The sequence below is a fragment of the Vigna radiata genome, chromosome 6 (assembly GCF_000741045.1).
Source record: "Vigna radiata var. radiata cultivar VC1973A chromosome 6, Vradiata_ver6, whole genome shotgun sequence".
Taxonomy (NCBI): domain Eukaryota; kingdom Viridiplantae; phylum Streptophyta; class Magnoliopsida; order Fabales; family Fabaceae; genus Vigna; species Vigna radiata.
Genome location: NC_028356.1, coordinates 35,684,514 through 35,711,003, shown reverse-complemented (window position 1 = coordinate 35,711,003; position 26,490 = coordinate 35,684,514). Strand labels below are relative to the sequence as shown.

General features: G+C 31.0%; 1 protein-coding gene and 1 pseudogene across 4 annotated transcripts; both read left to right on the top strand.

Moving 5' to 3' along the window:
• Positions 1–417: 417 nt before the first annotated feature.
• Positions 418–17,190, top strand: LOC106764753 (exocyst complex component SEC3A). Of its 4 annotated transcripts, none has more exons than XM_022782566.1 (25): positions 418–696; positions 1,039–1,139; positions 1,532–1,612; positions 1,766–1,833; positions 1,932–2,034; positions 2,596–2,747; positions 3,110–3,227; positions 4,341–4,445; positions 5,100–5,201; positions 5,279–5,416; positions 5,728–5,856; positions 5,947–6,027; positions 6,340–6,414; positions 8,013–8,186; positions 8,271–8,412; positions 10,071–10,135; positions 12,258–12,374; positions 12,524–12,603; positions 13,198–13,279; positions 13,947–14,044; positions 14,132–14,240; positions 14,341–14,409; positions 16,308–16,373; positions 16,454–16,543; positions 16,817–17,190. In XM_022782566.1, exons 1-25 carry the CDS (start codon positions 522–524, stop codon positions 16,925–16,927), a joined length of 2,631 nt encoding a protein of 876 aa, XP_022638287.1. In that variant the 5' UTR covers positions 418–521; the 3' UTR covers positions 16,928–17,190. The 4 variants fall into 4 exon arrangements, with proteins under 4 accessions (XP_022638287.1, XP_022638286.1, XP_014504614.1 ...); XM_022782565.1 differs by having other exon boundaries at positions 12,258–12,392; XM_014649128.2 differs by having other exon boundaries at positions 419–696; positions 1,069–1,139; positions 12,258–12,428.
• A 6,114-nt stretch (positions 17,191–23,304) lies between these two features.
• Positions 23,305–24,163, top strand: LOC106763773 (annotated as a pseudogene).
• The last annotated feature ends 2,327 nt before the right edge of the window (positions 24,164–26,490 follow it).

Sequence of the window (26,490 nt, the reverse complement as noted above, 5' to 3'; positions counted from 1 at the left end):
ATATATATTATTAACGTGAACATATAATAAAGAATATTAATTAACCCTTATATCAAGATTATTTTTTTATTTTCTTTTTTAATCCTTAAAAAATACAAAAATTGTAAAAAGAAAAAGAATTAAGGTTTTGGTGTACGACTGCAGGGTGAAACGGTGAACTGCGTCAAAATTGACTGGCCGTAGTCCATTTTCTACAGTGGGTAAAACAAAAGTAAACAAAACAAATCCACCATGGCCAGCACGAATATGGATCCTCCACAGTTTAAAATATCTGTAATAAGCTGCATTTCAATCTCTCACCATAGATTCTATTTTCTTATTAATATTAATCCAGCTAGAAGTAAAATCGACGGTTGCGATGCACGAAGTTCAAAATCGAATTGCAGAAGATTCTGGTTCAAAGAAAAGTCTGTTTTTCTCTCATTTATACTGTGACTATGCTACGGACTTTTTTACTTTGCTTCTTCTTCTTCTCTCTCTTTCAGTTACGATAGAGCTTCGAGATCGGCGACGAACGCTAAATGGCGAAATCGAGCGCCGATGACGGCGACCTCCGGCGAGCTTGCGAAGCCGCAATTGAGGATACCAAGCAGAAGATCGTGATGGCGCTTCGGGTCGCCAAGGGTCACGGCATCTTAGGAAAATCGTCCAAGCTCGGTCGCCAAATGGCCAAGCCTAGGGTTCTCGCTCTCTCCAGTTACCTTTCTCTAATCCCCTCTCTACAATTCTCGGTTCCACTGTTTCCTATGCTCGCTACTTTCATTTTGCTTGCTCGAGATTCCACCAATGTTTTAGCTTTCAAGGAATTAAATTAAGTAATCTGATGTGAATATTGATTTTTTATTTATTTTATAACTGCACTTTGAAGCTTCCACACATCGCATTAGGTTTAGCTATGGTTTATGCAGTAGTGCTTGATTAACTTCTTGTGCCTTTTGTGATATGTAGCTTGTTGGATCTTAAGGCGGGAGTATTTGTGTGTGGTTTCTTCAGCGTGTGTTGTGTTTTAATTGTTTCTTGAACTCTGCATTTGTGTAGTTGTTGGTGATGACGTGGTATTTGCTGCAGCAAAATCGAAGGGTCAGAGGACATCGGCTTTTCTTCGCGTATTGAAGTATTCTACGGGAGGAGTTCTTGAAGTAATTTGTTTTTCTTTTTCTTATTTTCATATGCTTGGATTTTAGCTGATGATCCAGCAATTATTATATAATAAATTCCAGACAACCATGGTCAAGTCAGTTTCAACATAAAACACAATCGAGGTTTATTAACTCTTTCTCATTACCTGACAAGCTTGGCCATGGGTCCAATTTGAGATTGACCAAGACCAAGGTCGTCTGGTGATTCTGGACTGTCCAATAGTTTCTTTGATCGAGAAAAGATATGATTCCCCCTCCCCCGCAAATTGAATTCAGAGTAGCTAGAGATTCCTCATTGGATGTTGTTTCTTGTCACGTGTTCTTTTTTTGGGTGGCATTTCTTCACCATCCTGTCTAGCATTTTCAACTTTGTAAAACTGTTGTGCTTGCAGCCTGCAAAGCTATACAAGCTGAAGCATCTGTCAAAAGTGGAAGTTGTAGCAAATGATCCCAGTGGATGTACATTTACTCTGGTAAAGTTCTATAATGGATGGGATCTTTATGTTCTATGTTCTCAATTTCAGGAACAGAGGCTATGAAAAGCATACCATTCCCTGTTTTGGAGTTTAGTTTTGGTCTTTTTCCCCACTATATGCTTGTTAGGCTGATGCTTGTGTATCTTGCAGGGATTTGATAACCTTAGAAGCCAGAGTGTGGCTCCTCCTCAATGGACCATGCGCAATATTGATGACAGGTTATATTTGAAAATCTATGCATAGACAGTTAGTTAGTGGTTGAGTTCTGTGTGAGGGGATGAAAATTTTCTCATAATGCCCATCACTTATCTTGTAGGAATCGCCTTCTTCTTTGCATCTTGAACATATGCAAAGATGTTTTGGGTCGCCTTCCGAAGGTTGTCGGTATAGATGTTGTGGAGATGGCTCTTTGGGCTAAGGTGCAATATAATATCTTAACTTTGGTGCTTCTTTATAATCAAGTAGCCCTCATTCTGTTTTACCGAGCTGAATTCTTTTCACCTCTATTCCTTCATAATTAATTTTTATTTGCTACTCTGTATGGAATGTGACATATCAAGTCTATGACTTCAAGCTGGGGATGTTAATATGTTTGGAAGTTGGGTAGAGGGAGGGAAGGGGAAGAGTTAAATCTCCTTCATGAAGTAAAAAGGGAGGGGAATTTCCTTTCCTTTCAAAGTTAAGCAGAGAAGAAGAAAGTTACTAGTCCTTATTTAATTTGAATGAATAATTTTCACTGTTTGCCTGCCAAGTTGAGGGGTATGGGTCCCAATACATCCCATTCCTCCCCCTCCTTTAAAATCTCCCAGACAAGGATTAAAGTTGAATTTTCCTTTTCCTTTTCTATCCTTCTTCCCTCTTAACTTCCCATCCAAGCATAGTGTTGGACTCTCTCTGCCAAATTCTTGTTACATTATTCAGTTAATTATTGAATGTAAGCTTCCTTGTCTAATTATTTATTTTCATAAACTGTGGAATAGGAAAATACACCCTCTGTTCCTGCTCAGAATAAAGTACGAGATGGTGGTCCTGTTGCATCATCTGTTGTGAGGGAGACAGAATTAAAAGTTAATGTTGAAAAGGAACTTGTCTCCCAGGCAGAGGAAGAGGACATGGAAGCTCTTTTGGGAACGTAGGTTCTATTCTTCTTTGTCTTATTGAGGATAGGTATTCATGATGAGAATTTTCTTGAAATAATGGCCTACGGCTTTGGTAATTGTGGAACCAGATTCTTTAAATCCTAAGGTTACACTTGAGTCTCTGTGTCTTCCCTTACAAAACTACTGGCCACATTATGATTCATATTGATATAGGGAATTCATAATTATTAAATAGTGTTATACATAATGATTGTAAAATATTTGTCAAATTTAAGATGACACAGTTAGATTTGTAAATAATTCAGTTTGACTAAATCATGTATTGGGACTTATTTCACAGTGCTAGTTTCATTCAATAAATGGTTGAGTTTCTTTTTATATTTTTTTTCTGCAGTTATGTGATGGGTATAGGTGAAGCAGAAGAATTTTCTGAAAGGTTGAAGAGGGAGCTCCAGGCTCTCGAAGCAGCAAATGTGCATTCTCTTTTAGAAAGTGAACCTTTGATGGATGAGGTATTACTGTTCTTAGTTATGCCCTTTCAATTGAAGTTTTGGTTACCCTAGTCTAACTTATTTGCAGCCTTTTTGGGTTGCCTTAGTTGCAGCCTTGAGGAGGTGCTAGTCCTACATCAATTAGAGAGATGATTTATAGTGATTATAAAGCTTGGGCAATCATTCCCTTAGAAATTAATTTTTTGGGGTTGATTTAGGTTTAATGCCTTGAGCCACTTGCATTGTCATACTTTGTCGCCCATAGCCCTAGGTATGCAGGGGTGTGTTGAAAAGCCTCATTAGTTGCTGTTGGTGACATGTGGCCCACATTAATTGCAGGCTCTTTGTGTTGCCTAATTGCAACCTGAAGTGAGTGCTTAATCCCAAATCAACTAGAGTTGTAACTTGAATTGAGTTTATAAAGCTTGGTCAATTCTCACTTTACAAGTTGGTTTATAATAATTGAATGAAGCTGTGAAACAAAATTTTAAGAAATTTCTTTGGTGAGTATTGCAATGTTTTTATTATATATGTTCTTGTCAGGCTTGGTTCATATGTTTTATGGGGTTTAACTTTCTCCCTTTGTTTTACATGATGGACTGAACTAGGATTTTCTGTTGACTAAGCTATGATTAGGTTATTTAAAATCCTGGACTCGATTTTTTTTTTTAATGAAATCAATCTGATTTTTTCTTTTCGAAATTATATATTTTGTGCTGCTGATATTTCAAGTTGTAATTGTATAACACTATTTCATTTTTATCATTTTTAAACTAATACAGTTGCTAAATCAATTTCACAAATCTCCATGTTCATTAGATATCTATACTATATATAAAGGGAATATGATGTTTTAATGTACACATTTTGTATATCTTATTTTACTCCTATAACTGTCTATTATTTCTTCCCACATTCTTATTTTTTATTTAGTCTTTGTTCACTCTCATGCTCTACTTTTCCAATAATAACCCCCACCTGCGATTTGTTATTTAACCTTCATTATTGCTCTTTTTATTTTTCATTTATTTTTTTTTAAAACACAAGAGGCAAGGAGTGCCACTTTTTCCCTAGTTTATAACTAATTAATTTGCTTTTATAGATTGGTTCATGCTACATGTGTGCCTTGCGCAGGTTATGCAAGGGCTTGAAGCAGCAACCAGTGTTGTGGAAGATATGGATGAATGGTTAAGCATATTCAATGTAAAACTCCGGCACATGAGGGAGGATATTGCATCAGTAAGGACATGTACCCTTCACTTAAAAAGTATAAATTTCCTAGATACAATTTACTGTTTCTAATGGCAGTGTTTACTGGAAACATGAATCATTTGTTTAGTTCTCCTTGTTGCTTTGGTAAGGCAAGGGAATTTATGTATCAGTCCAATCCTCATAAGAGAAAGACTTCATCTCATTAATTTCTAGCATCTATTGTTTTTGGCTAAAAGTCTGTTAATTAACTAAGGGTATTTTAGGGAAAAAACTTAATGCAAGTGACAGTTTAAAAAGGGGACAAGCAATTTTCTGAAAAGGTTCTTTGCATATGAGGATGAAGGTAGTTAAAGGTAAACCAAGATATGAAAATAAAAACATCTGTATCCTGATATATGTTTAGCCTGGAAACAGCTATCCAGATATTTTTACACTACCCAATTTCTAGTTTAATTAGAAACAGAGTAATTATAAGCTTCAGTGAGTCTAGTGTGCGTGAATTATGGTCACAATTATTTCTTCAAAATGACCATTTTTGTAGTACTGTGAAATTTGCTTAATGCAATTTTAGTATCGTTTGCTTTTCTAGGTTATCGAGGTGATATAATTTCTGATGTTGGAGTTCTTGAGAAGCACTGTCTCTTAATATACTTTTTTCTTTATAACTTTTCTTGTGTCCAGATAGAAACGCGCAATAACAATCTGGAAATGCAATCAGTTAATAACAAATCTCTCATTGAAGAGCTTGATAAGCTTCTTGAGCGGTTGCGTGTCCCTTCTGAGGTATACCATGTTTCCTAATGTAAGCCAAGTGAACTTCCTAGCTTGTATTTATTTTAATGAGTTTTTGTTGGGTGTAGTATGCTGCAAGTTTGACAGGAGGTTCATTTGATGAAGCTCGAATGCTTNAAAATGTTGAGGCATGTGAATGGTTGACTAGTGCCTTGCGTGGCCTTGAAGCACCTAATATAGACCGTAGTTATGCAAACATGAGAGCTGTATGTTCGCTTCTTACTTCTCTCTTAAAAATCATTTGGTAAAATAAGCCAATTATGACTTAGGCATTTAGGACACAAAATTATCCATGAGACTGTGCTTGTTTGTTAGAAAAGTATTAATGGAAATCTTTTCAAGGTGACTGATGATTTTTCATCCATTATTTCTATCATTTTTTTTGTTTGGGAATATTGTAAGAGTGCTACGAATTTGGCATCACAAAGAATAGTGAAAATAGTCTGGCTTTGGTTGATTTGGAAAATATGTGTTGGGCCTAAAAACCATCTGTTCTGATTCGTGCAACCCCTTACAGGTTAAAGAAAAGCGTGCAGAACTTGAAAAATTAAAATCTACTTTTGTCAGGAGAGCATCTGAATTCTTGAGNAATTATTTTGCTAGCTTGGTGGACTTCATGATAAGCGATAAAAGATACTTTTCCCAGGTATTTTCTACATATTTGTTATAGAATTGTTATCCCTGGNGTCTTTTGATTGAATTTATTGGTATAATTTTTTCTGCTTGCTCAAAACAGCGAGGACAGTTAANGAGGCCTGATCATGCTGACCTGCGGTACAAGTGCAGGACATATGCACGTCTTCTGCAACATTTGAAGGTTAAAAATTTGGGACCGAGAACCTATTTACCTTGACAAAATGCTTTCTGTTTTCATTTTNTTCCCNATTTTCAAAGCTTTTGTAGAACTTTGGTTTCCCTTTTCCTTGTACAAATATCTGAAAATAGAAAACAAATAAATAAATCATGTCATTTTTTGTACAAAAAAATTACAGCAGAAAATGAATTTAGAAAACTTATTCTCAAATAAATTAGTCCTTACTATTATTTTTGCGTGAATTTTGTTTTGGATACATATATATGTCCAGTAATTTTCTTTTTCTACCTAAATAATATTTCTGGACACTTGCAGAGTCTTGACAAGAATTGCTTGGGTGTGCTGAGAAAAGCTTATTGCAGTTCTCTAAACTTGCTTCTTCGTAGGGAGGTTTGTTGCACATAATGTTTTTTTTTTTTGTTTTCTTATTATGATCATGCATTCCTTTATTTTTGTAATTAAGCAAGGAGCATCATTACAAATGTGAAAAGAAATAATTAATATGATTTCTTAGCTAATCAGTACATACAAAATAAATAAAAAATCAATCATTGAGGATTATAAAGTTCCACTTCCTCTGTGACTATCTTGTGAGTGATATAACATTTAAGTGTAACTTCTTCCAAATTAAGTTGTCAGAGTTTGTGTTATTTGGCATGTTTTATGTTGTAGAACATTTATTTTTAAGATTTGTCTTACCAGGCATAAGTTTAGGTGGGCTCCTTTTGGTTTTGAACGTAATGGGAGATAAATTATTAGTTATGTAGCTGTGTTTCAGGTAGTGCTTAGCTTTATCCTAAGCCTCTGTTTGACCCTCAGATTCAGCATTCCGGCCTGCTAAAACTCGGGACTTATCATGTTAAACTTCAGGATTTTGTTATGTTCTTGTTATTATTGGAAGGAGCTAGGTTACCTGGATTGTTTTCTCCATGATTGACATAACTAGGAGTGAGAAAAAGGAACTTACACTTTTTTATGTTCCTGCCGGAAATAATCTTCCACTGCATTAAAAAAAATCATGTAATATATTTTATAGAGTATATCATGTAAATTGTCCATATTATATCTCAGAAAATTTTAGAGTATGTTAGATTGTCTCTCACTTGCCTTTAATATTTCTTTAGTATCTGCGGAATTTGTAGAGAGATTTGAAAAATAGATAACGATTTATTTCCTTCTTTAATCTAATATTAGTATAAAATGAAGGTGGGTGCTTTATGTTTTTTGAATTATGTTGCAAGACTTCGTGTCATATCGAGTCAATATCAATCTCAATATACTCATTCGCCCTTATCTCCTTTTCCTTGCTGTATACGTATAATCTCAACAGCTATCTTTTAAAAAAGGTGTCAACAGCAAATAACTTTATTGCATCTATCATTGCTTAACTAGATCAAGAGGGGATGTACTTTTCAACCTGGATTAATTTTATTAATACTTGAATAGCAGATCCTCCACCACTAGTGATGCATCATGAGTGTTTTGATCTTCCTTAACTGGAGTTCGTTGAATTGTGATTGTGATTTGGTATTTGACCTAAAGATGTCTTCTAGTTAATATTAGAATTGTGGGTCTTACGGGATTTTGGTTAAAGTGCGTTGTAGGTCTCATTTTTTATCAAAATCAGTTTTTGTCCCTCTACTTTAAAATGATGATTTTGGTCCCCATTTTTTATGATTGATGAATCTTGTACCATTTTATGGAACTTTACTAGAATAATGACCCTAGGAGTTTGACATCTTACTTTAGGGAATTAAAATATAAATTAAATACTATTTTAGTTTACTTTAAAAAAAATTGCCATCATCTTTCCTTATCATTCACCAATTATCAAAGTTACAGGTTCCAAAATCACCTTATTTAAGGTGTAGGGACTAAAACCAATTTTGTCTGAAAATTGAAGCCTAAAACACATTTAACCTCTATTGTATTTTATGCCATGGTAGGCCTAGTATGTGGAGTCTAAGGCTTCATACATTCTTTGACAGGCCCGTGAGTTTGCAAATGAGCTTCGTGCTAGTACTAAAGCATCTAGAAATCCAACTGTTTGGCTCGAAAGTTCTTCAGGTTCTGGTCAAAATGTAAATGCTACAGACACTTCCACAGTTTCTGATGCTTATGCGAAGATGCTTACAATTTTTATTCCACTTCTAGTGGATGAGGTGATCTTTCTATATTCTTTCATTTTCAGTGCAGATTTGTCTTTAATATTTCAAATGTTTAATTCTTCATGGCATAAATTGCAGAGTTCGTTTTTTGCACACTTCATGTGCTTTGAAGTCCCTACACTCGTTCCTCCTGGAGGTGTTAATGGAAACAAAACTGGATATGATGATGATGATGATGATTTGGGAATTATGGACATTGATGAGAATGACAGCAAATCTGGTACTCATACCTGACTCACCAAGAATAGTGTCATGTTTAATATTTTTAATCTATTAGTCGAGTATAGACCTGTTTTACACTTGTAGTTTTTTAAAATGTGTTTGTCACTAAATTTTATAAAATATTTAATAGTTTGCAACTTATAATTACATCAAAATTGTGGATGTTGTTTTAGAAAAAAAAAATTAGAAAAAACTGTGATATTTTAAACTTATTATGAGTTGATGCAATACATGTATGAACTTTGTTAATACAAATGTTAAAATAATATTTAGTTATTTATGTGTATGTAATATAAAACTGAGTCTATTCTTGTTATTGTATATATTATATAACATGTATTTTGTATGTTTTTATTATGAATTATTTTTAACTATATTTATTGTAGAAGCAATAATAACATGAAAAATACATGTAGTATAATAAATTAAATTGATATAAAGTTAAAAGGTGAAAATTTGATATTGACAAGCATACCATATACACATCAAAATAAGAAGAATTCATTTAATTTCCAATAAATACTATTGTGAATCACATTATTTTAAGAGATAAAATTAAAAAATTGACGATAGAATCTTTATTCTTATATTAAAAACATATTTTTTATTCAGAAAGACAATATNCAATTCATTATTTATAAATACATACAGTAATCAATGTTATAAAAAGAACAGATATATTTATTTATCTAGTTACAAAAATAGCAGCTAAAGAGCATGAAAATTACATTATTTTTTTCACAAAAAGTCTTTTACCATTTTTGTTTTACTATTTTGAAATATGTTTTATGAACAATAATAAATAAAGATAAATTTTTTTATTTTTTTATTTATTTTGAAATATGTTTTATGAACAATAATAATTAAAGATATATCTCACTAGTTTTGTATTTTAATATTTAATTAGTGGATTAATAATTATATGTTTTATAATTTTTTTTGGCAAATAGATTTTATTATTTTCATGAATTTTAAAATTAAATTTTATAATGTCTTTTATAAATTATGCCTTTGATTTGTAAACTATTTTCAAAATATATGTTCTATCAAATTTTATAAAAGTCAGAATANGTTAGCTTTTTTAGTTTACTTACTAAACATAATAATTCACTTTTTGCATACTAGTTGCATATTAAAAATTCAGGAAAATGGTAATTTGAGAATTAATATATTGACATATATAAACTTATTTAAGGACAACGTGTCTACAATAATCATTGCATACTTTATAACAGGTGTAATCAACCTATTGTTTATTTAAATACATCTTGTCTTGTAAATGCAACATAGTAATATAGTATTTATTGTTACTATTTAATATCAGAATATTAAAGTAATTAATAAATAGCTTATTACTCTCAATATTAAAATTAAGAAAATTAATTTTAAATATTAAAATATATAATAAATAAGATTAATGTGAACTACTGAATTCTTCTTTAAATACAATTCTTACTAAAATTATATATGATCAACAACTATTATAAATTAAAAGTTTCAAATCAACTGATAATATTTTTTAAACTCTCCTTTACTGTGAGTATGTGTGTGTGTCTCTTTATGTATGTATGCAATTAGAAGGTACAGATAGATAATTCAGTTTAGTTTCCCTTTGTATCTTTTTTCAAAAATTTCACTATATCTTCCATTTTGTAGGTAAAACTTCTGCGGAGCTTGAAGCTTTGAATAAATCACTTAAGGATTTACTTGATGGAATACAAGTATGCACAGCAATTCTCTTTATCTCTGAATTAACTTTTTTGTGCTTCTGATATATGTGATGAAGAGATCTGGATCTAGCACAGTGGCAAGAGAGACAATAAAATTTAGGTTTGTTAAGTCTTTTGGGTCAGAAAAAAGAAATTTGTTTAACGAAAAAACAAATTGTATAAAGTAGAGGTCGTAGTGCTGTTAAAAAAATTCAACTGCTGAATTGAATTGCATACAAAATATTGAATTGTTTAAAAAAACTAAAGCTAAATTCTTTCTTTATAAAACTGTGTGAACAAAGCTGAACTCTAGCTTGTAAGATTTAAAAATAAGTTTTAAAATGATAATAGTTCAAAAAATTCAGATAGTTCAATAGCAATTCAGAACAGTTTAGTTTAGTCCAATTCACTCAAACTATAATGCAGTTCAATTTATCCAAACAATTATACAGTTCAGATTTATCCAAACACTTTTAGAATTTAGTTAAGTTTTACAATAGCTCTGTCTAATTTATACATTTTTTCCACCCTTAAGGATAAAGCATCCTAATGAGAAACTTACAAAAGAAAACATTTAGAAACTAGTTGCATATAAAATCCATGTGAAGAACACTGCAAAGTTAAAAATAACTGTGTTCCAAGTTATGGCTAGAGAACATGATTCTTTGAAAAATTCAGCATTCCTTTCCATCTAAAGAACAGAACAGCAAGAATCTCAGTTTCTTTATTGAACCTAAATGTCTAGATTTTATAAGAAACAAATGCAGATACTTTAGGCAAAATCAAATCTCTCTAGAAATCCCATAAAGCTTGTTCCAAATAAAATTTGCTGCAGAACAATGCAGAAGAAAATGAGTCCCAGATCTGAACTGTAACCCTCAATTACCTGACCTCTTGGGGAAATATGTATTTCCAAATGGGTTTGTCCAAACAAAAACTGTTAGTCAGACTGTCATGAACTGAAAATAATTGCAAGAGGAAAACAACCAGAAACAATATGATGCCTTGAGTTAACTTCTAAGGTCCACTTAGACCTAGTCCATTTTTTGTACTACCCAGATATTATTTAAAAATTCAAAATTTGATCTGAAAATTGTCATGTAAGTGAGAGACAAGAGAAATTTAAAGGAGAATAATCCCTGTCTAGTAAACTTTTTTGAACTAAATCGATTACTTGAGGGACTTGCTGTTCCTTGTCCCACTTATTATAGTATAAACCAGACTGCTACAACTTCAACTTTTATACCATAAAGACGAAAATTGATCTTCCTAATAAACTTTTAGCTGTCAATGCCACATTATTGGATCCTAAGTTACAGTGACACCCCATGCCTCTGAGGTCTAAAACAAACCTTCCAACTCAGAAATGGTCTATATGAGACGTCAGAGCTTGACATCAAGCTGAAGCAAAGTTCTTTAAATATAACTGTTCATGATGACTGAACTTCTATTACTATAATTAATCTCTAAGCCAAGAAATGGCCTCAAAGAATAACCTCATGACAGTTAGAACTTTGGCAGAAGAATCAACCTCTGGTTCCAATAACACAGTGTTATCAGCAAATGGAGGTGCTGAAATGCCTTCCAGACCAACCATCAACCTCTTAATCTGTCCATCAGCGCTAGATACCAAGTGGCTAAGAATATAAACCATAATGGTGAAGGCAATCCCATCTTCAATGTTTCTTCATTCTCTCTCTAANTATTGGGTTCCTCAAGAAACCAAATCTAGGGTAAATTGAAGATAAATTATTGAAGCCTGATGTGTCTTAATTCTCAACCTATCCCCTTGGCAACATTATTTCTGCTTAAGGTGTATAGAAGGCAATAGTTTAATACAAGATGTCTGCAATAAGCAGAAGAGGTAGACAAAGGAGTGGTTCATAACAGGAGCTAGGTGCTAGAATCCACCCACTCTTGTATACAAGAAAATATTTAATATGAAGCATAAGCCTTTAGAAGGCCAACATTATATGATTTATGAGATGAATATAATCTATTTCAGTTCACAGACTAAGACTGAATACACTGTTTGTAATAATTGGTCAGGTTTTATTGAGTTGTTGGCAGTGGTTTAATATATTTAAAAATTNAGTGANTACAGCTACAAAANTACTCTTTTATATGATTTCAGGAAGACTTTTATGCTGTTGTGGATTGGGCATACAAGATTGATCCTCTANGCTGTATATCAATGCATGGAATAACAGAGCGCTATCTATCTGGTCAGAAAGCTGATGCAGCAGGATTTGTACGTGATTTACTTCGTGACCTGGAGTCTCGGATATCTATGCAGTTCAACCGTGTAGGTGACTAGCACCATGAGGAACACTATTTTTGTCATTGCATTTGTAAATTGAAATGNTTACCTGATTTATTTAATTGGAAATGCTTTTGCAGTTTGTTGATGAAGCTTGCCATCAAATTGAAAGAAATGAAAAGAATGTTCGCTCGACGGGTGTCCTCTCATATATTCCCAGGTGAAATGAATTTTTTTAATTGTCCCCTCCTCCAAAATAATAAGTTCTTTGTAATGATTGTAGTACAACACTTGTCTGCTACCCTTTCAGNCATTTATGCAAAGTTTGGAACATAGAAAGAGAGAAGTAGAATAGTATCTCTAATGGCATGAAAGGATCTTAACATGGTATTTTTGTCTCTATTAAAAATGTTACAGTAAAATTGCTCTATTATAATACCTACCTTTTGCAAACTGCTCTGGGTTAGTTCACTTTGGGTTCCTGAAATTACATGATTTTTCAATTTTTTCTTGGAAAATTTACTTTTCCGGTTGAGCTTACACACACACATTTGTGATACAAGTTGGGCACGAATTTTAATTTTTTAAACTGTATTAAATTTGGTGTAAGATCAATGTGCTAATTAGGTACAGTTCTATACTCAGATTGGTTAAAAACATTTCAATGGATAATGATATTTATGAGATAATGGTTTTGTTTTGGAAGCAATTAGAAGTTAGTGTTGCAATTTTTTCATTCTAGTATGTATTTATTTCAACTGTCAAGTCTCTCTTTGTGATTGATGCTAAATACTTCGTCAACTGTTTTGCATAGATTTGCAACCCTTGCAACTCGGATGGAGCAGTACATCCAGGGTCCGTCTAGGGATTTGGTTGACCAAGCATATACAAAATTTGTAAGTGATTTGATAAAAACTGTATCCAGTTTTATATCTTTTTATTTTTCTGACAATTCAAGCTCATACATTTTATGAGTAATGAGATTAAAATAAGAGGAAGTGGGTAGACATTATAGATTTTAGTTGCCAAGTTCTTGGATCAAATAGAGCATATAATAAATGAGTATCAGAAATTAGAAATAAGTACAACTGATTAAAATATATTATAGATGAAATTTAGTGGAACCATACTAGCAATATTGTTCTTTTCTCGAAGATTAGTTGTAGCATCTCCATGCCATCTTGTAGGATGGACGTATTCTATAATGAGTTTTTGCTAGATTTTCTTTATCTTGAATTATTCATGTGATCGACATATACTATTTGTCTTTTAGTCAAATGCTTTAATCTTATTTATTATTTATGCCCAGCATATTTATACCCCATGGTCAACAACTAACAGTGTCTTTTTCATTTTCTATAAATGATGTCGAATCCTTGGTGAATTATACTTAAAAATCTTAATGCACTGCATCGATAGTTAATATGAGAAATCTCAGTGCTTTACAAATTACATTTTTTTGTTTGTAACTTACATAGGAGGAAATAAGTCCTTAATATTTCTTTTTTTCAATTTACTACGTAACTGTTACCATAACACTGCCGGTGGGAATTTGTTTGACAGGTTAGCATAATGTTTGCTACTTTAGAAAAAATTGCTCAGACAGAACCAAAGAATGCAGATATTTTTCTTTTTGAGAACTATGCTGCCTTTCAGAATAGGTAATTAAAGGCTGTTCCATTTTACTCAATTGATTGTGTAAAGAAAGACATTTTCTATTTTTCAATGATTTTGTTTATTTTACTCAGTTTGTATGACCTCGCCAACATTGTGCCCACTTTGGCCAAATTTTATCATCAGGCCAGTGAAGCCTATGAACAAGCTTGTACACGTCATATTAGCATGATAATATACTATGTGAGTATAATATTTTTTCTATTTCCATTTCTTGTGTCAATACACATGAATTGGTATCATCCGTGGGCCCCACTGATTATCACTTTTTTGCATTGGGAAGCAATTTGAACGCCTTTTCCAGTTTGCTCGAAGGATTGAGGACTTGATGTTCACTGTTCCACCTGAAGAGGTCTGTGTATAATGCTGTATTTTTATCCTTCATAGATTCCAGGGTACTTCCTGCTATACTGTATCTTGTCACGTGTAGAAATTCTATTTATTGAACAAACTGTTTGCAATGTTTCTTTCTCTGGTTGAAATAATGATGTTGTAGATATATAAGGAGGAAGAGAAACAAGAGAGAATGAATCACTGAATTGATACAGAAATATGATAAGCCCTAATGTGAAAGTAAGAAACTAACCTCTTAAGAATAATTTCTGATATTTTAAGTTGTATGATAGGAACAGTGCCTCTAAAGGGGATAATAAACCATTTCATTCTGCCAAGGCACAAGCCCAAATCTAATTAATAATTTGTTTTTGTTTCTTCAGTCAAAGGTAGGGGTAGAAAGGGGAATTTTGGCTGCTAGTTAGTTAGTGGAGTATAATGTGTGCATTTCTGTTATAAGGTATGAGGTATTGATAACTGAGAATTACAGCCGAGGGTTTCTCTTGCTTGAGAGAGGGGGCACTGGGCTTGCTCTCATCCACTCCCATTCTTTTTTTGGCCTTATTTCCTGTTGTTTGTCATTTTTTTTCTCAGGTACCTTTGATACAGGTTGTATCAGTTTATGATATGATAACATATTTTCATATATTATAACTGACTGTTACCATCCTTTGTTAGCATCATGGATTACTTTATCAAAATATATCTATTCTGGCACTTATTTTGGATGATAAAATTCCTCTTGCAAGGGAAATTATTTTGATGAATATAAAACCTTATATGGTTGCTTTGCCTAACCATCAAAACTAAATCCCAAATCACCCTACGCAGCAAAACCAAGTGATCTGGTGCACAGTATATTCTTTATACAGACCATAATGAAGGAAGACATTTTTAATAATAAGTAGTATGATGGTCAATGACCTATTGGCTGCGTAGAGAGAAATAGAGAAGCGATTTTAGCTACCACAGGAAAAGTATTATTACTCTAAGACCATAGTTGTGTACTGCTTAGCAACTAAGTGATTTTAAGTTAATTAATTATACCATATGGGTCAAACCTCCCTTACTCACATTCACCTTGCGATAGAGAAACGAAGTCATCTGTCACTGTGTTTATGGGCGAGAAACTAAGTCACCTTGTAAGATTGGAGTCCCTTTCAAAGAGTGGAAGGGAGTTCACAAACGGACTTGGACAGATCCACAGAAGGTCAAGTCAGTTGATCAAGTTGGACACATGATAGGGTACTGTTCTATTTTAAGAAATGAGATAAATATACTAAGATGCTACATAATGATAAATTTATTCTTCTCTGTCTCCTATTTTTTCATCACTGGAATTTTAACAAAGTACAACAGCCAATAATTGGCAACCCACTCTTTCAACTAACAGAAAAAGAATCTAGCAAAATATAAAAAATGTAAAGTAAGCACTACTATCAATTATAACCAATTTTCCCACATGTATTCTAGAATCGACCGTGATCAACTATCCCAAGAGATTCAAACGATATAACAAAGTCCTATAGGTTGCTGGACTGAGTGTATTACTGACTAGGGGTCACTGATGTGGATTTATTGCAACACTCGGTTCAACTAAAGGGGTATAATACGGGGGCTCTTAAAAAAATGGTAATTTCATCTGATGAATACCAAAGAGATACAGAAGAATGAATTAACTTCGTGTGATTGAAGCTACTTCATTGACTGAGTACTACCGGCATCTAAGGATGACCACTGACGAATTATGAGCTTGAAGAATTGCGTTTGGCTGATGCATCTAATAACATTGTCTCTTCTTGTCTATGTTTTCCTGGATGCATGGAGTGGAACTGTGAATTATTTAGTTACACAAATTTCACATTTAAATTTTACTTTCAACATTCACAGAGTTTCATTCTTTTGCATAAATTTCAGATTCCTTTTCAGCTTGGACTGTCAAAAATGGATCTTCGAAAGATGTTAAAATCCAGTTTATCTGGGGTACGGTGATTCTGGTTTTCTTGAAAGATCCTCTACTCATGTCTGCCTTTGAACTTATATGTCTTTTTTCCTCTACTTAGGTGGACAAGTCCATTGCTACGATGTATAAGAAACTGCAAAAGAACTTGACTTCAGAGGAACTATTACCCTCTTTATGGGACAAATGCAAGGTAAGATATCCTTAATCAAGGCTTTTCCACTAAAATATTTGCCAAAAGTCAGTGAAGTGTCTAACAAGTGTTTCGCTAGTTTGGTTGATAGCAAGTGCAATTTTGCCAAGTTTAAGCTACATTTGAACGACAACTAAATTGGATTTAACTTTGTTGTTGTGTGAACATTTATTTCAACATCACGCAATCAAGTATTTTTCCAATGCAGGTTTGTGATGGTAAAACTAAGCAGCAAATGCATGCAAATTAATCATATTTTTTAATTTTTTGCAGAAGGAGTTTCTTGATAAGTACGAAAGTTTTGCCCAACTTGTGGCTAGGATTTACCCTACGGAGACAATACCATCTGTTGCAGAGATGAGAGACCTTTTAGCTTCCATGTAGAGGTTTATGTATGTAAATATTTTTCTTTCTTTTCATTTTATGTAAGGTATGATCTTTCTTCTCTCTATTTAATTTTATTTATTCAATAAATTGTATCTTTGTAGTTTTTATTATTTGAAACAAACAGTTTAACGTGTCTTCGAACGAATGAGATGAACGTAAGCATTTTCAGGATTTACGAGTGGCAATGTCGTGTATCCTGTTTGCATGCAACATCATCAAAAACAATCATTCAATTATCTTAATCATTTGGATTATTTGGATTTGAGGGCTTCTCCTATCAACAAGACACGCTGTCTCAAAGAAATTAACCACTATTGACAATTTTAGCATGATTAATTATGTTTAATTTTTATTTTTATACACATTATAAAATAAAGCTTTTTTTACTCATAATAATTTAAAATATTATCTCAAATTTGAAGTAATAATATTTATTGGAATTGAACATACTAAAATAAATCGAACTAATCTGACAAACGTAGGTAATAATGCGACACGAGGGTTATAGAATTTAGAGAATTTCTTTTTTATATATAGAAAATAAAGGGAATACATATAAAGTATTTTCAATTTAATTAAAAGAGAGAACAATTGATTTAAAATGGTATTGATATTTTTTTTATTTTATTGTAGTATTTTTAATTTTTATGAACTAATTTATCTAATTTTTTCAAGGTTATTTTAAAATAGATAAATACATTTTGTACAATTGTTTTAATTTATCAAATACTATATAGTATTTAAATATACAAATACTAAAATTATTTGCATATAATAAATTAACATAATTTACCATGAATATTTTACCTAATACTTTTTCAATGAAAAAGTAAAATAAATGTAATTAATATATCTCATTTACTTATAAAATAATAAAATATAACATATAAAATATTAAAATATAACTTATGATAACACATATACAAATGATCATCATTTATCTTCTCTAAAATTTAATTTTACAATTACTTATCGAATAAAATGTAAACTTGCAAATATTTACCACTTATCCATTTAATTTAACTATAAATTGTGCAATTACAAATTAAAATAAAATATTTCAAATTATCAATTATAACATATTATTTAAATGGTTAATATTAAGAAAATATAAAATATAATGTAATTATCCAATAAATATATATATATATATATATATATATATATATATATATATATATATATATATATTCCATATTTACAAAGATAACTATGTTAAACTAACTATTATACTCCAACTATACATTTAGACTATCACCTTTAAGCATATGCTCCACCAAGACGTCCTCATTCTTTGTTTACACCAACCAAATGATCATTGCAAAAAAGATCAAGCATACAGAAGCAAACAAATAAGAAACACACAAAAAGACAAGCTAATGTAAAAAGAATCAAACATAGAATATTAAGGTTAATCATACAACACTTTTCATACAAAGATAAAAAATCATCTTAAGAAATCATAAACTTGGACTTGACCATCCGAATATAGTATGAATGTCGAGCTATGGTGAGTCATGAACTTGTGGTGGTCTCTACTGCTTTGTAAAATCATTGTCAATCAGTTTCACCCTACCACAAACACAAGGTTAGTCCCTTCGGGGTTTTAGGCCATAATGGAGTACCTAGCCTAGGACCTCCTACTCCTCTCACCACATGCATCACTCCTCTCAAATTGAGTTTCACCCTACCACACACACAAAGTTAGTCTCTTCCACGTTTTTGACATAATGGTGCACCTAGACTAGGACCTCATTCTACTCTCACCACATGCATCACTCCTCTCTAATTGAAAATGAACGACCATTAAAGTGTTAGGATCACCCACAAGATTGAGCTTCCTGCATTTATTCAAACAACACTTGATACAACCACTTAGAATTTCTCCTTAGAAACTCTTATTCCATCACACTTTGAAACATACATCAACATTATTCAAAACCATTAATAACAATCCATAAAACATACTAAACATGTCATAAGGTATCAACCAATCCTTATGAGAAACCACAAAAGCCAAAGAATGAAACAAAAAGTGCAAGCAAAAGACATTGGTGCTGAGCGGTACATCCTCTCCGTTGAGCACCATTCCTCGTGCAAACCTGACTCCTGAGCATCATCCCCTTATAGTTGAGCGTCAAACCTCTCAACTTTTCGACACTCGGGCTCAGCTGATTGTCACTGAGTGTCACACCAAAATAGTAAAGACCTCTAAACTAATCTTGGTTGACCATTGTACATATCCAAATTATCAAAATGGCATCCTAAACATTTGGAATGATTTAAAAAAAAAAAAGTTTATAACTTAAATTGGATATCGATTTGATGATTTGGTCAGGAATCAAGGTTCAATCAATCAACCTTCAATTAAAACTCATGTATTTCATTTCTTCTGCTTTAAATTGTGTTCTTAAGACTCTAAGTAGCCAATTAAATCCTAAATGGCCTCTTCATAACCACAAAGCATTATATTTTCTCATTACACCAAAAACTAGGTTCATTAAACCAATTTAACTAATCACATGGGTCTAAACTCAATTCCTCTCTTTATAACACAAAACTTTGCAACTTAGGGGTCTAACAAGTCATAAATGACCAACAACAGACTCTAAACCCTCCACTTTAAAATTTCACTAGTTGAAACCCCTAAAATGAATTAAAAATCATACACAACACACCCTATTAGCTACCAATTAGTTCTACATAAGATTTCTACTAATTAAAACCATGCAACAAGCCCAAACTCTCCCATTCGAACCTTACTTCAAAATCTCGCCTATCAAAACCTCTTATAAAGGTCCAAAATCAACCTACTACTCACCTTACTCTCTACTTCTCAAAACATCAATTTTATACCATATATTAATGATAACAACATCACTCACAAGATTAATAAAATCTGAATCAAAATCAACCATGTGATTATATATCAACTAACCAAGTACAATCATCAAAACATGTATAAAACTAAAATAATCAACTTAATTACAACCAAATTAACATAATGTCATATCAAGCACCACTCACACTTATAAATTCAAAATTATAGAAAAATATTAGTTTCTCTTACCACTCTAAAGGACCTTATACAACTCAGAGTTTTATCTGCACCTACAGACAACGAAAAGACGATCAGAGAATAACTGATAAACAAAAACTCAAACTAGAACTTAAATAGACGCATGCAAGTTGGGCAGGACTCGCATGTAATAAATAAAGAAAGAACAAGAGAAAAAAAAGTTGAAACTTAACTTATTCAAATAGAGAAACTGATCAACTTAAATTGAAGAGCTCTCCATTAAAATCATTCTTACAGTCTTAGCTCTTCAATCAGACAAGCAGAAAAAAAGAACTCTTAGAAAAAAAAGTCAAAAAACTAAAAAAAAAAAGTTTATAGAGAAATAATGTATTTTAAAATAATAAAAAAAATTATTTATAATAAAATTATTTAATATTAACATTTTTAAACCATTATTACATTTCAAACACCATTTTCTATATCTTTAAATTAATTATTACAATAATTTTTATATATTATTTTGTGTATTATTTTAACTTGACTAGTTGAATAACTAAATTATTCTATAAAATTTCAATTTAAATTCAAAATCACAAAAAAATTATAAAAGTGTGATAACGAAGTTTAAATTAACTAAAAATCCAAAAAAGTATATATAAAAAATTTAAACCTTTTCAATTGACTTTTTAACATATAAACAACTTTCACATTTATAACATTTTATAAAAATTCCCATTTAAGAAGGAAAGAAATTCTCAAAGCTAAAGAATTGAAGCTAATAATTCATAACAATATAATAATATATTACAATATACAATAATAATTAATAATATATAATTAAAAATTAATTCTTCTTTCTTTAATTAGGACACCAAAATTAGTAATTTTATCTAAAACAAATTTAGTTCACTTACTGTATTAATTTATTAAAAATATACAAAAATTATAATATATGAATAAATGTAAATTTTATTTTTTAAATTAATCATATTAAATTAAATTAAATTAAAAATTTACCTTCTAATGTCATATTGAAGTTTATAAAGTGAGATTCGTTGAGTATGTGGCTAACCATATTTTTCAAACAGATACATTTATTTATTTATGAAAAAAAAGACATTGATAATGAGTTGTGAGAAAATGTATTTATTTGAATCTGTTTGAAAAATGGCGGAAGTGGTGGTGCCATCAGTTTTTAAAACGGCATTTGAAAAAGCGAAAACATGAATTAGTGGGAAGCAATTATGGCAAAAGAATAAGCACGTTTGTTTGATGCCAAAAAGAAACAATCTTAGTGAATGTTGAAATGGTGAAGCACCAACATCAAACTTGTCTACACTTTTTGTGGTCGGAACACTCTCTCTCTCTCTCTCTTTTTATCTCTCCTCAATTTTCATGCCCCAAATAATTCTTCCTACTTTCTCACATTTTCTCTTTTCTTTTTATCATCCCGTAGAATATAATCAAAATAACAATAAAATAATTAAAAATAAAAAATAAAAATAATATATCAAAATTTATCGTTAGATATGGGCGGTGCCTACTCCAAAATGCAAACTTTCTTCACATTTCCATAGTAAAAATGATATTTTCACACCTATGAATCTATTACATTCATTTGATATTATTTTTTCTTATTTTTTATATTTTTCCATTTTAAAAGATTCTAAAATTTTATTCTTTTATTATCATTTTCCTTTTATTATATATTAAATAAATTTAAATATATGCTATCCTACCATCAGTCTGTGTTTGGTTTTGCGTTTAAAAGCTTTCAAGACGCGCTTCAGTCCCTTGCGTTGTTCGTTTTTACTAAAACAAGCACTTCAATGATTGCTCAAAAAGAACAGTCACACTCTGTTTCTTTCTGATTATATATCTCAAATTGAACCAAAAGGTCACGGACGAAATAAAAGTTGTGTTCCTTAAAATATCATTAACAACTTCTTTTCTTTGTGTTACATTTCTCTTTATTTTAAGTATTTTTAGATTGAATAATGATACTTTATCACCATTTTAATATTATCTATATGTTATTCTTTTGATTGGTTTAAAATTATTTTACAATCAATAATAATAATAATTATTATTATAAACATTATCATGAATCAATCATAAAATAATATATAAATAATATTAAAATGTTGTTAAAGTAATCTCTTACAAACTAATAGATGCAAACAAATAGTATGTCTTTCTACTAGAATAGGTTTGAATGTTTGTATATCTAATCTATGCGGAGTAGGTTTTCTATTTAGCAATACAGGATGTCCCTGCATAATTTCTTGAAGTATTTCCCATATAATCGATTCTTTTTGTTGAATTTTACTCTTCGCAATTTCTATGTTGGAAGCAAAATGTTTTCAAATTAGACTACGAATTATAAATGTCTGAAAAAGTTCTATTTTTATTTCGTGAGACAATCCACATCTATGTAATGAAAGTGATATATCTATTTAAATTAGATTGATTTCAGTTATAAAAAAAATTATATTTCAAATTTATATAAAAAAAACTAAATATTAGTGTCATTCTAATTATTAATCAATAAAAATATCTATAAAAATTGAGGAGAAGGAAAAACTTTTATTTTTTTATGGTAAAAAAGTCATTTATACCTATTATTTTACAAGAAAAAAAAGAAAAAAAATCCAAAATTAGTTGAATTTCAAATATTCAAATTTACCAATAAAATACGAAGATTTACTTCATATTTATGTTATCCTTTCAGATTTCCAATTATTCTTTTTAACTCAACCAGATGAATAAATTAAGCGTAGAAATAAAATAAAATCTTAGTTGTTAAATTTAACAGGGAGGAAATAATAAAATATTAGAAACAACATTTAAAAAAAAATATTTAGATGACAAAATACTTATTGTATTCTTGCTTTATATAATATAAAAAAGTACGAGTAAAATAATATTTTGATTTTAATTTTAAATCTTTTATTCATTCTCTTTCATTCTTTTTGTTTCTTTTCATGAAACGGTCCAGAATAATTTCCTTCTTTACTAAAAATAGATTTAGTTTCAAAACTCATGTGGAGAGACACTTACCATCTCTGTCCTCGTGACCACATAGTTTTATGAAACGTTGTTTTTTCTTTTATCTTTTTATATATTATCTCTTTTTATTTATTTGTCCATACTATCTTGCTATAATTTATATTTTAATAGGTTCAGTGGTCTCTATTTATGCAGATTTATGTCAAATAGGTTTTCGTATCTTCAAATGACTCAATTGAGTCCTTATTTATGAAAAATTGAATTAATCAAGTCCTTACCGTTAAATTTTGCAAACGACGTTAAAACTCTTATTTGATGACTAAGTGAGATGTCACTTTTTACAGACATGGCACACACACATGTTAATAGGTGGACTTAATAATTTGTGTATACTTTGACAAACGTAGCACATAAAAAACACACATTTGACTACTTCAAGGTTCTTGGAAGAAGACCTAAACATCTTCACAACTCATCGCCACCCCTTCCTTCACCTTTCCTCATCTTCCCCTATACCCAACAACCTCAACCCCTCAAACCCTCCCTCCTCATCGTCGCCCTCTCCCCTTCCTCTGTTGCCCTCTTCCACTGCCACCGCACCACCTCCCCTGCCGCCTCACTCCTCCTCCTTGAACTCTCCCTCTTTCTCCTCGATCATGCCGCCCAAATTCTCCCCCTTTCCCCTTCTGCCCTCCTCGTCATCATCCCGTTCCCGGTCCCCGGATCCCGCGCCTATGCCATCGCCAAGGCCCTCCTCGACGATCGCATCTGCCCCGACTCTGTCCTCATCCTGGACTCCCTCGATTCCCGCAACTTCGGCGGCAGGCTATCCTCCGATGAGGCCGTGGTGTTTAAGTTGGACACCGTCGCTGAGAGAAAGAGAAGCGGCAAAGAGAAGCTCCTGCCGGATTTGGAGTATTATCCTTCCGGAAGGGTTGTTGACGGGTTGGGCACTCTCACACGGTGCCAAGTGGTGAACGTGAGAGTGAGCTTGTGTGTTTCGTGGCCTCAATTCGACGCCTCTGTGGTGTCGTTGATTATGGGTTTACTTCAGCGCCGCATGTTGCAAGAATTTGATTTTGATTTGAGTGATAAAGACGTTTTTAAATTTGGGAGGAGCAAGGATAGGGTTTTGCATTCTAAGTTGTATATTTGATTTCTGCTTTATTATGTGAATGTTTTGATTCACTGGGACTAATTCATTTTGGTTAACTTGTGTTGTTATGGTCCGTAGCTTGGTATATTGATTTTGGCCTAAGATTTTACACTGAAACATATTTTAGATTTTGTCTCATGTCATGGTTGTGTTGATTTACTCTTGGGATGACCATGGATTGGAAATTTTTGAAGTATTTTGGTTTATTTGACAAATTATTAAGTCCACCTATTAACATTTATGTGCCATGTTTGTAAAAAATGACATCTCACCTAGCCATCACACAAGGGTTTTAACGCCGTTTGTAGAATTTAACGGTAAGGACTTTATTATTTCAAGTTTTCATAAAGAGTGACTGCGGAGATCTATTTGATGCAAATATGTATAAATAGGGACCACTGAACCTATTAAAACCTAATTTATATTAAGAAATATTACCTTGTGTAAAAATATCATGTTTGAAAGTATATTCTACTTTGAATTCTAATTTTTTTTTATTCATGGACATCATATTAATTTTTCAAATACATTTGACCATAAAAAAATATTATTTATTAAAAAAAACTTAAAAGTATTATGTTTTAGTATGATCCCACATTTAAAAGATATTTCCGAACTAAGTATTTTTTTTAACCTAATTATACATTCAAACTAGTTGAAAAAAAAAAATCAATCAAAAATAAGTTCAATACTTTTGTAAGGAATGAGTTGACCTCTATAATACTTTAAATGTATTCCTTGTTTATCGAATGTCTCATTTATATTGTATTGAGTTTATTATTATTATTATTATTATTATTATAATTATTATTATTATTATTTTGAGATTCTTTATAAAAAATTTAGTGTCCACGAAAAAAATCTACCAGATAAGATAAATTATATATATGTAATAAAGTTACATAATTTCGCATATTTAATCGCGAAATTATGCAATTTAGTCTTTATATTTTTTGAATTTATAGGTAGTAAATGAATTATTTTGATTATAAGTAAATCGACGAGAAAATAGTGGATGAAATGTTGCATTTTGAATTGTCAATGTGATAAAATAAGCAATATATACAAAAATAATAATATATTTATATTTTAGAAAAATATTTTAATTGGAATGAGATGGACATGTGTTTTGGGCGGCAATGACTTTCAAGCCAAATATTAACTTTAGATATTCTCAGTTTGAGGTCAGAAACAGAATAACATCTGATGCAACAAAAGTTGAATCTCTGTACCAAAGACATTCTCTTAAGGTTAAATTATAAATTATAGACTTTTGGTTTAAATCCTTTCACGTAGTACCTATTTTAAGTGGTAATTTTTAGTTTAGTACTCGATTTTAAAAACATAGACATTAAATCCTAAGATTGTTAAAATTATATAAATTAAGTTTATTTCCTTAAATGGACAGGAGTTAACTCTCGTATGACGTGACAAAGATTTTTTCACTTTTTTTTTTCTATTTTTCCTGTTCTATTTAAGTTTTTTTTTTCTTCAGTTTTCTGTATCTTTATGATTTTTTTGAACATTTACATTGATCTCTAAAACTGAATTATAAAATTTGAAGAATAAAAGTAAAATTTCCTTTCTTTTAATCAGTCTTAACTCAATTAAAATGCAAAGTTTTCATTTGTTAATTATTTTTTATTTAAAAGTTGTTTTTTGAATCATTTTATTTCAATGAAATTTAATTTATAAATCAAATAAATTCAACTCAGTTGATCATACACACTGTCACGTCACTAATGTCATTCTATCACGCACATTCAATTTTAATGTCATTCATCCATATTAACCGTAAGTCTTTAATTGATTCAATTTTTGACATTCAAATACTTAACTGAGAGATTTTACAATACGAAAACCTAATTGAAAAAACTCTATATAAATGAAAATGTTCTAAATGATTAATCCTTACGTTATAAGAAATGATCAATAATATAAAGCTATAATATTAATATTGTTTGGATTTAAAGAACGGAGGTGAAGTTTATTTTTTAAAACGATCTTTAAATTTTAAATTTAGATCAAAGTTTTTCTAATACTTCATATTAGTTGATGTTTAGTCAAATCAATATCATATATATATATATATATATAGGTAAGTTGATGTTAAAATCAGAAAATGTTCAATCATATTAATAATAAATATACAATTAATATAATGAACTCATATGAGATTAATTTGCATGAAACTATAAACTGGTCAACCGTTTAATTCTTCAACTGATTGGACGGTATATTTACTCTTTTTTTTATGAATATTTTCTCTATGTATATATTATTTATATTTTTATAACTTAAATATTATAAAAGATAAAGTAAGAATATTCAGTAGTTACATAAACGATCGAGGAATCTCCATTACATTAAAAAAAT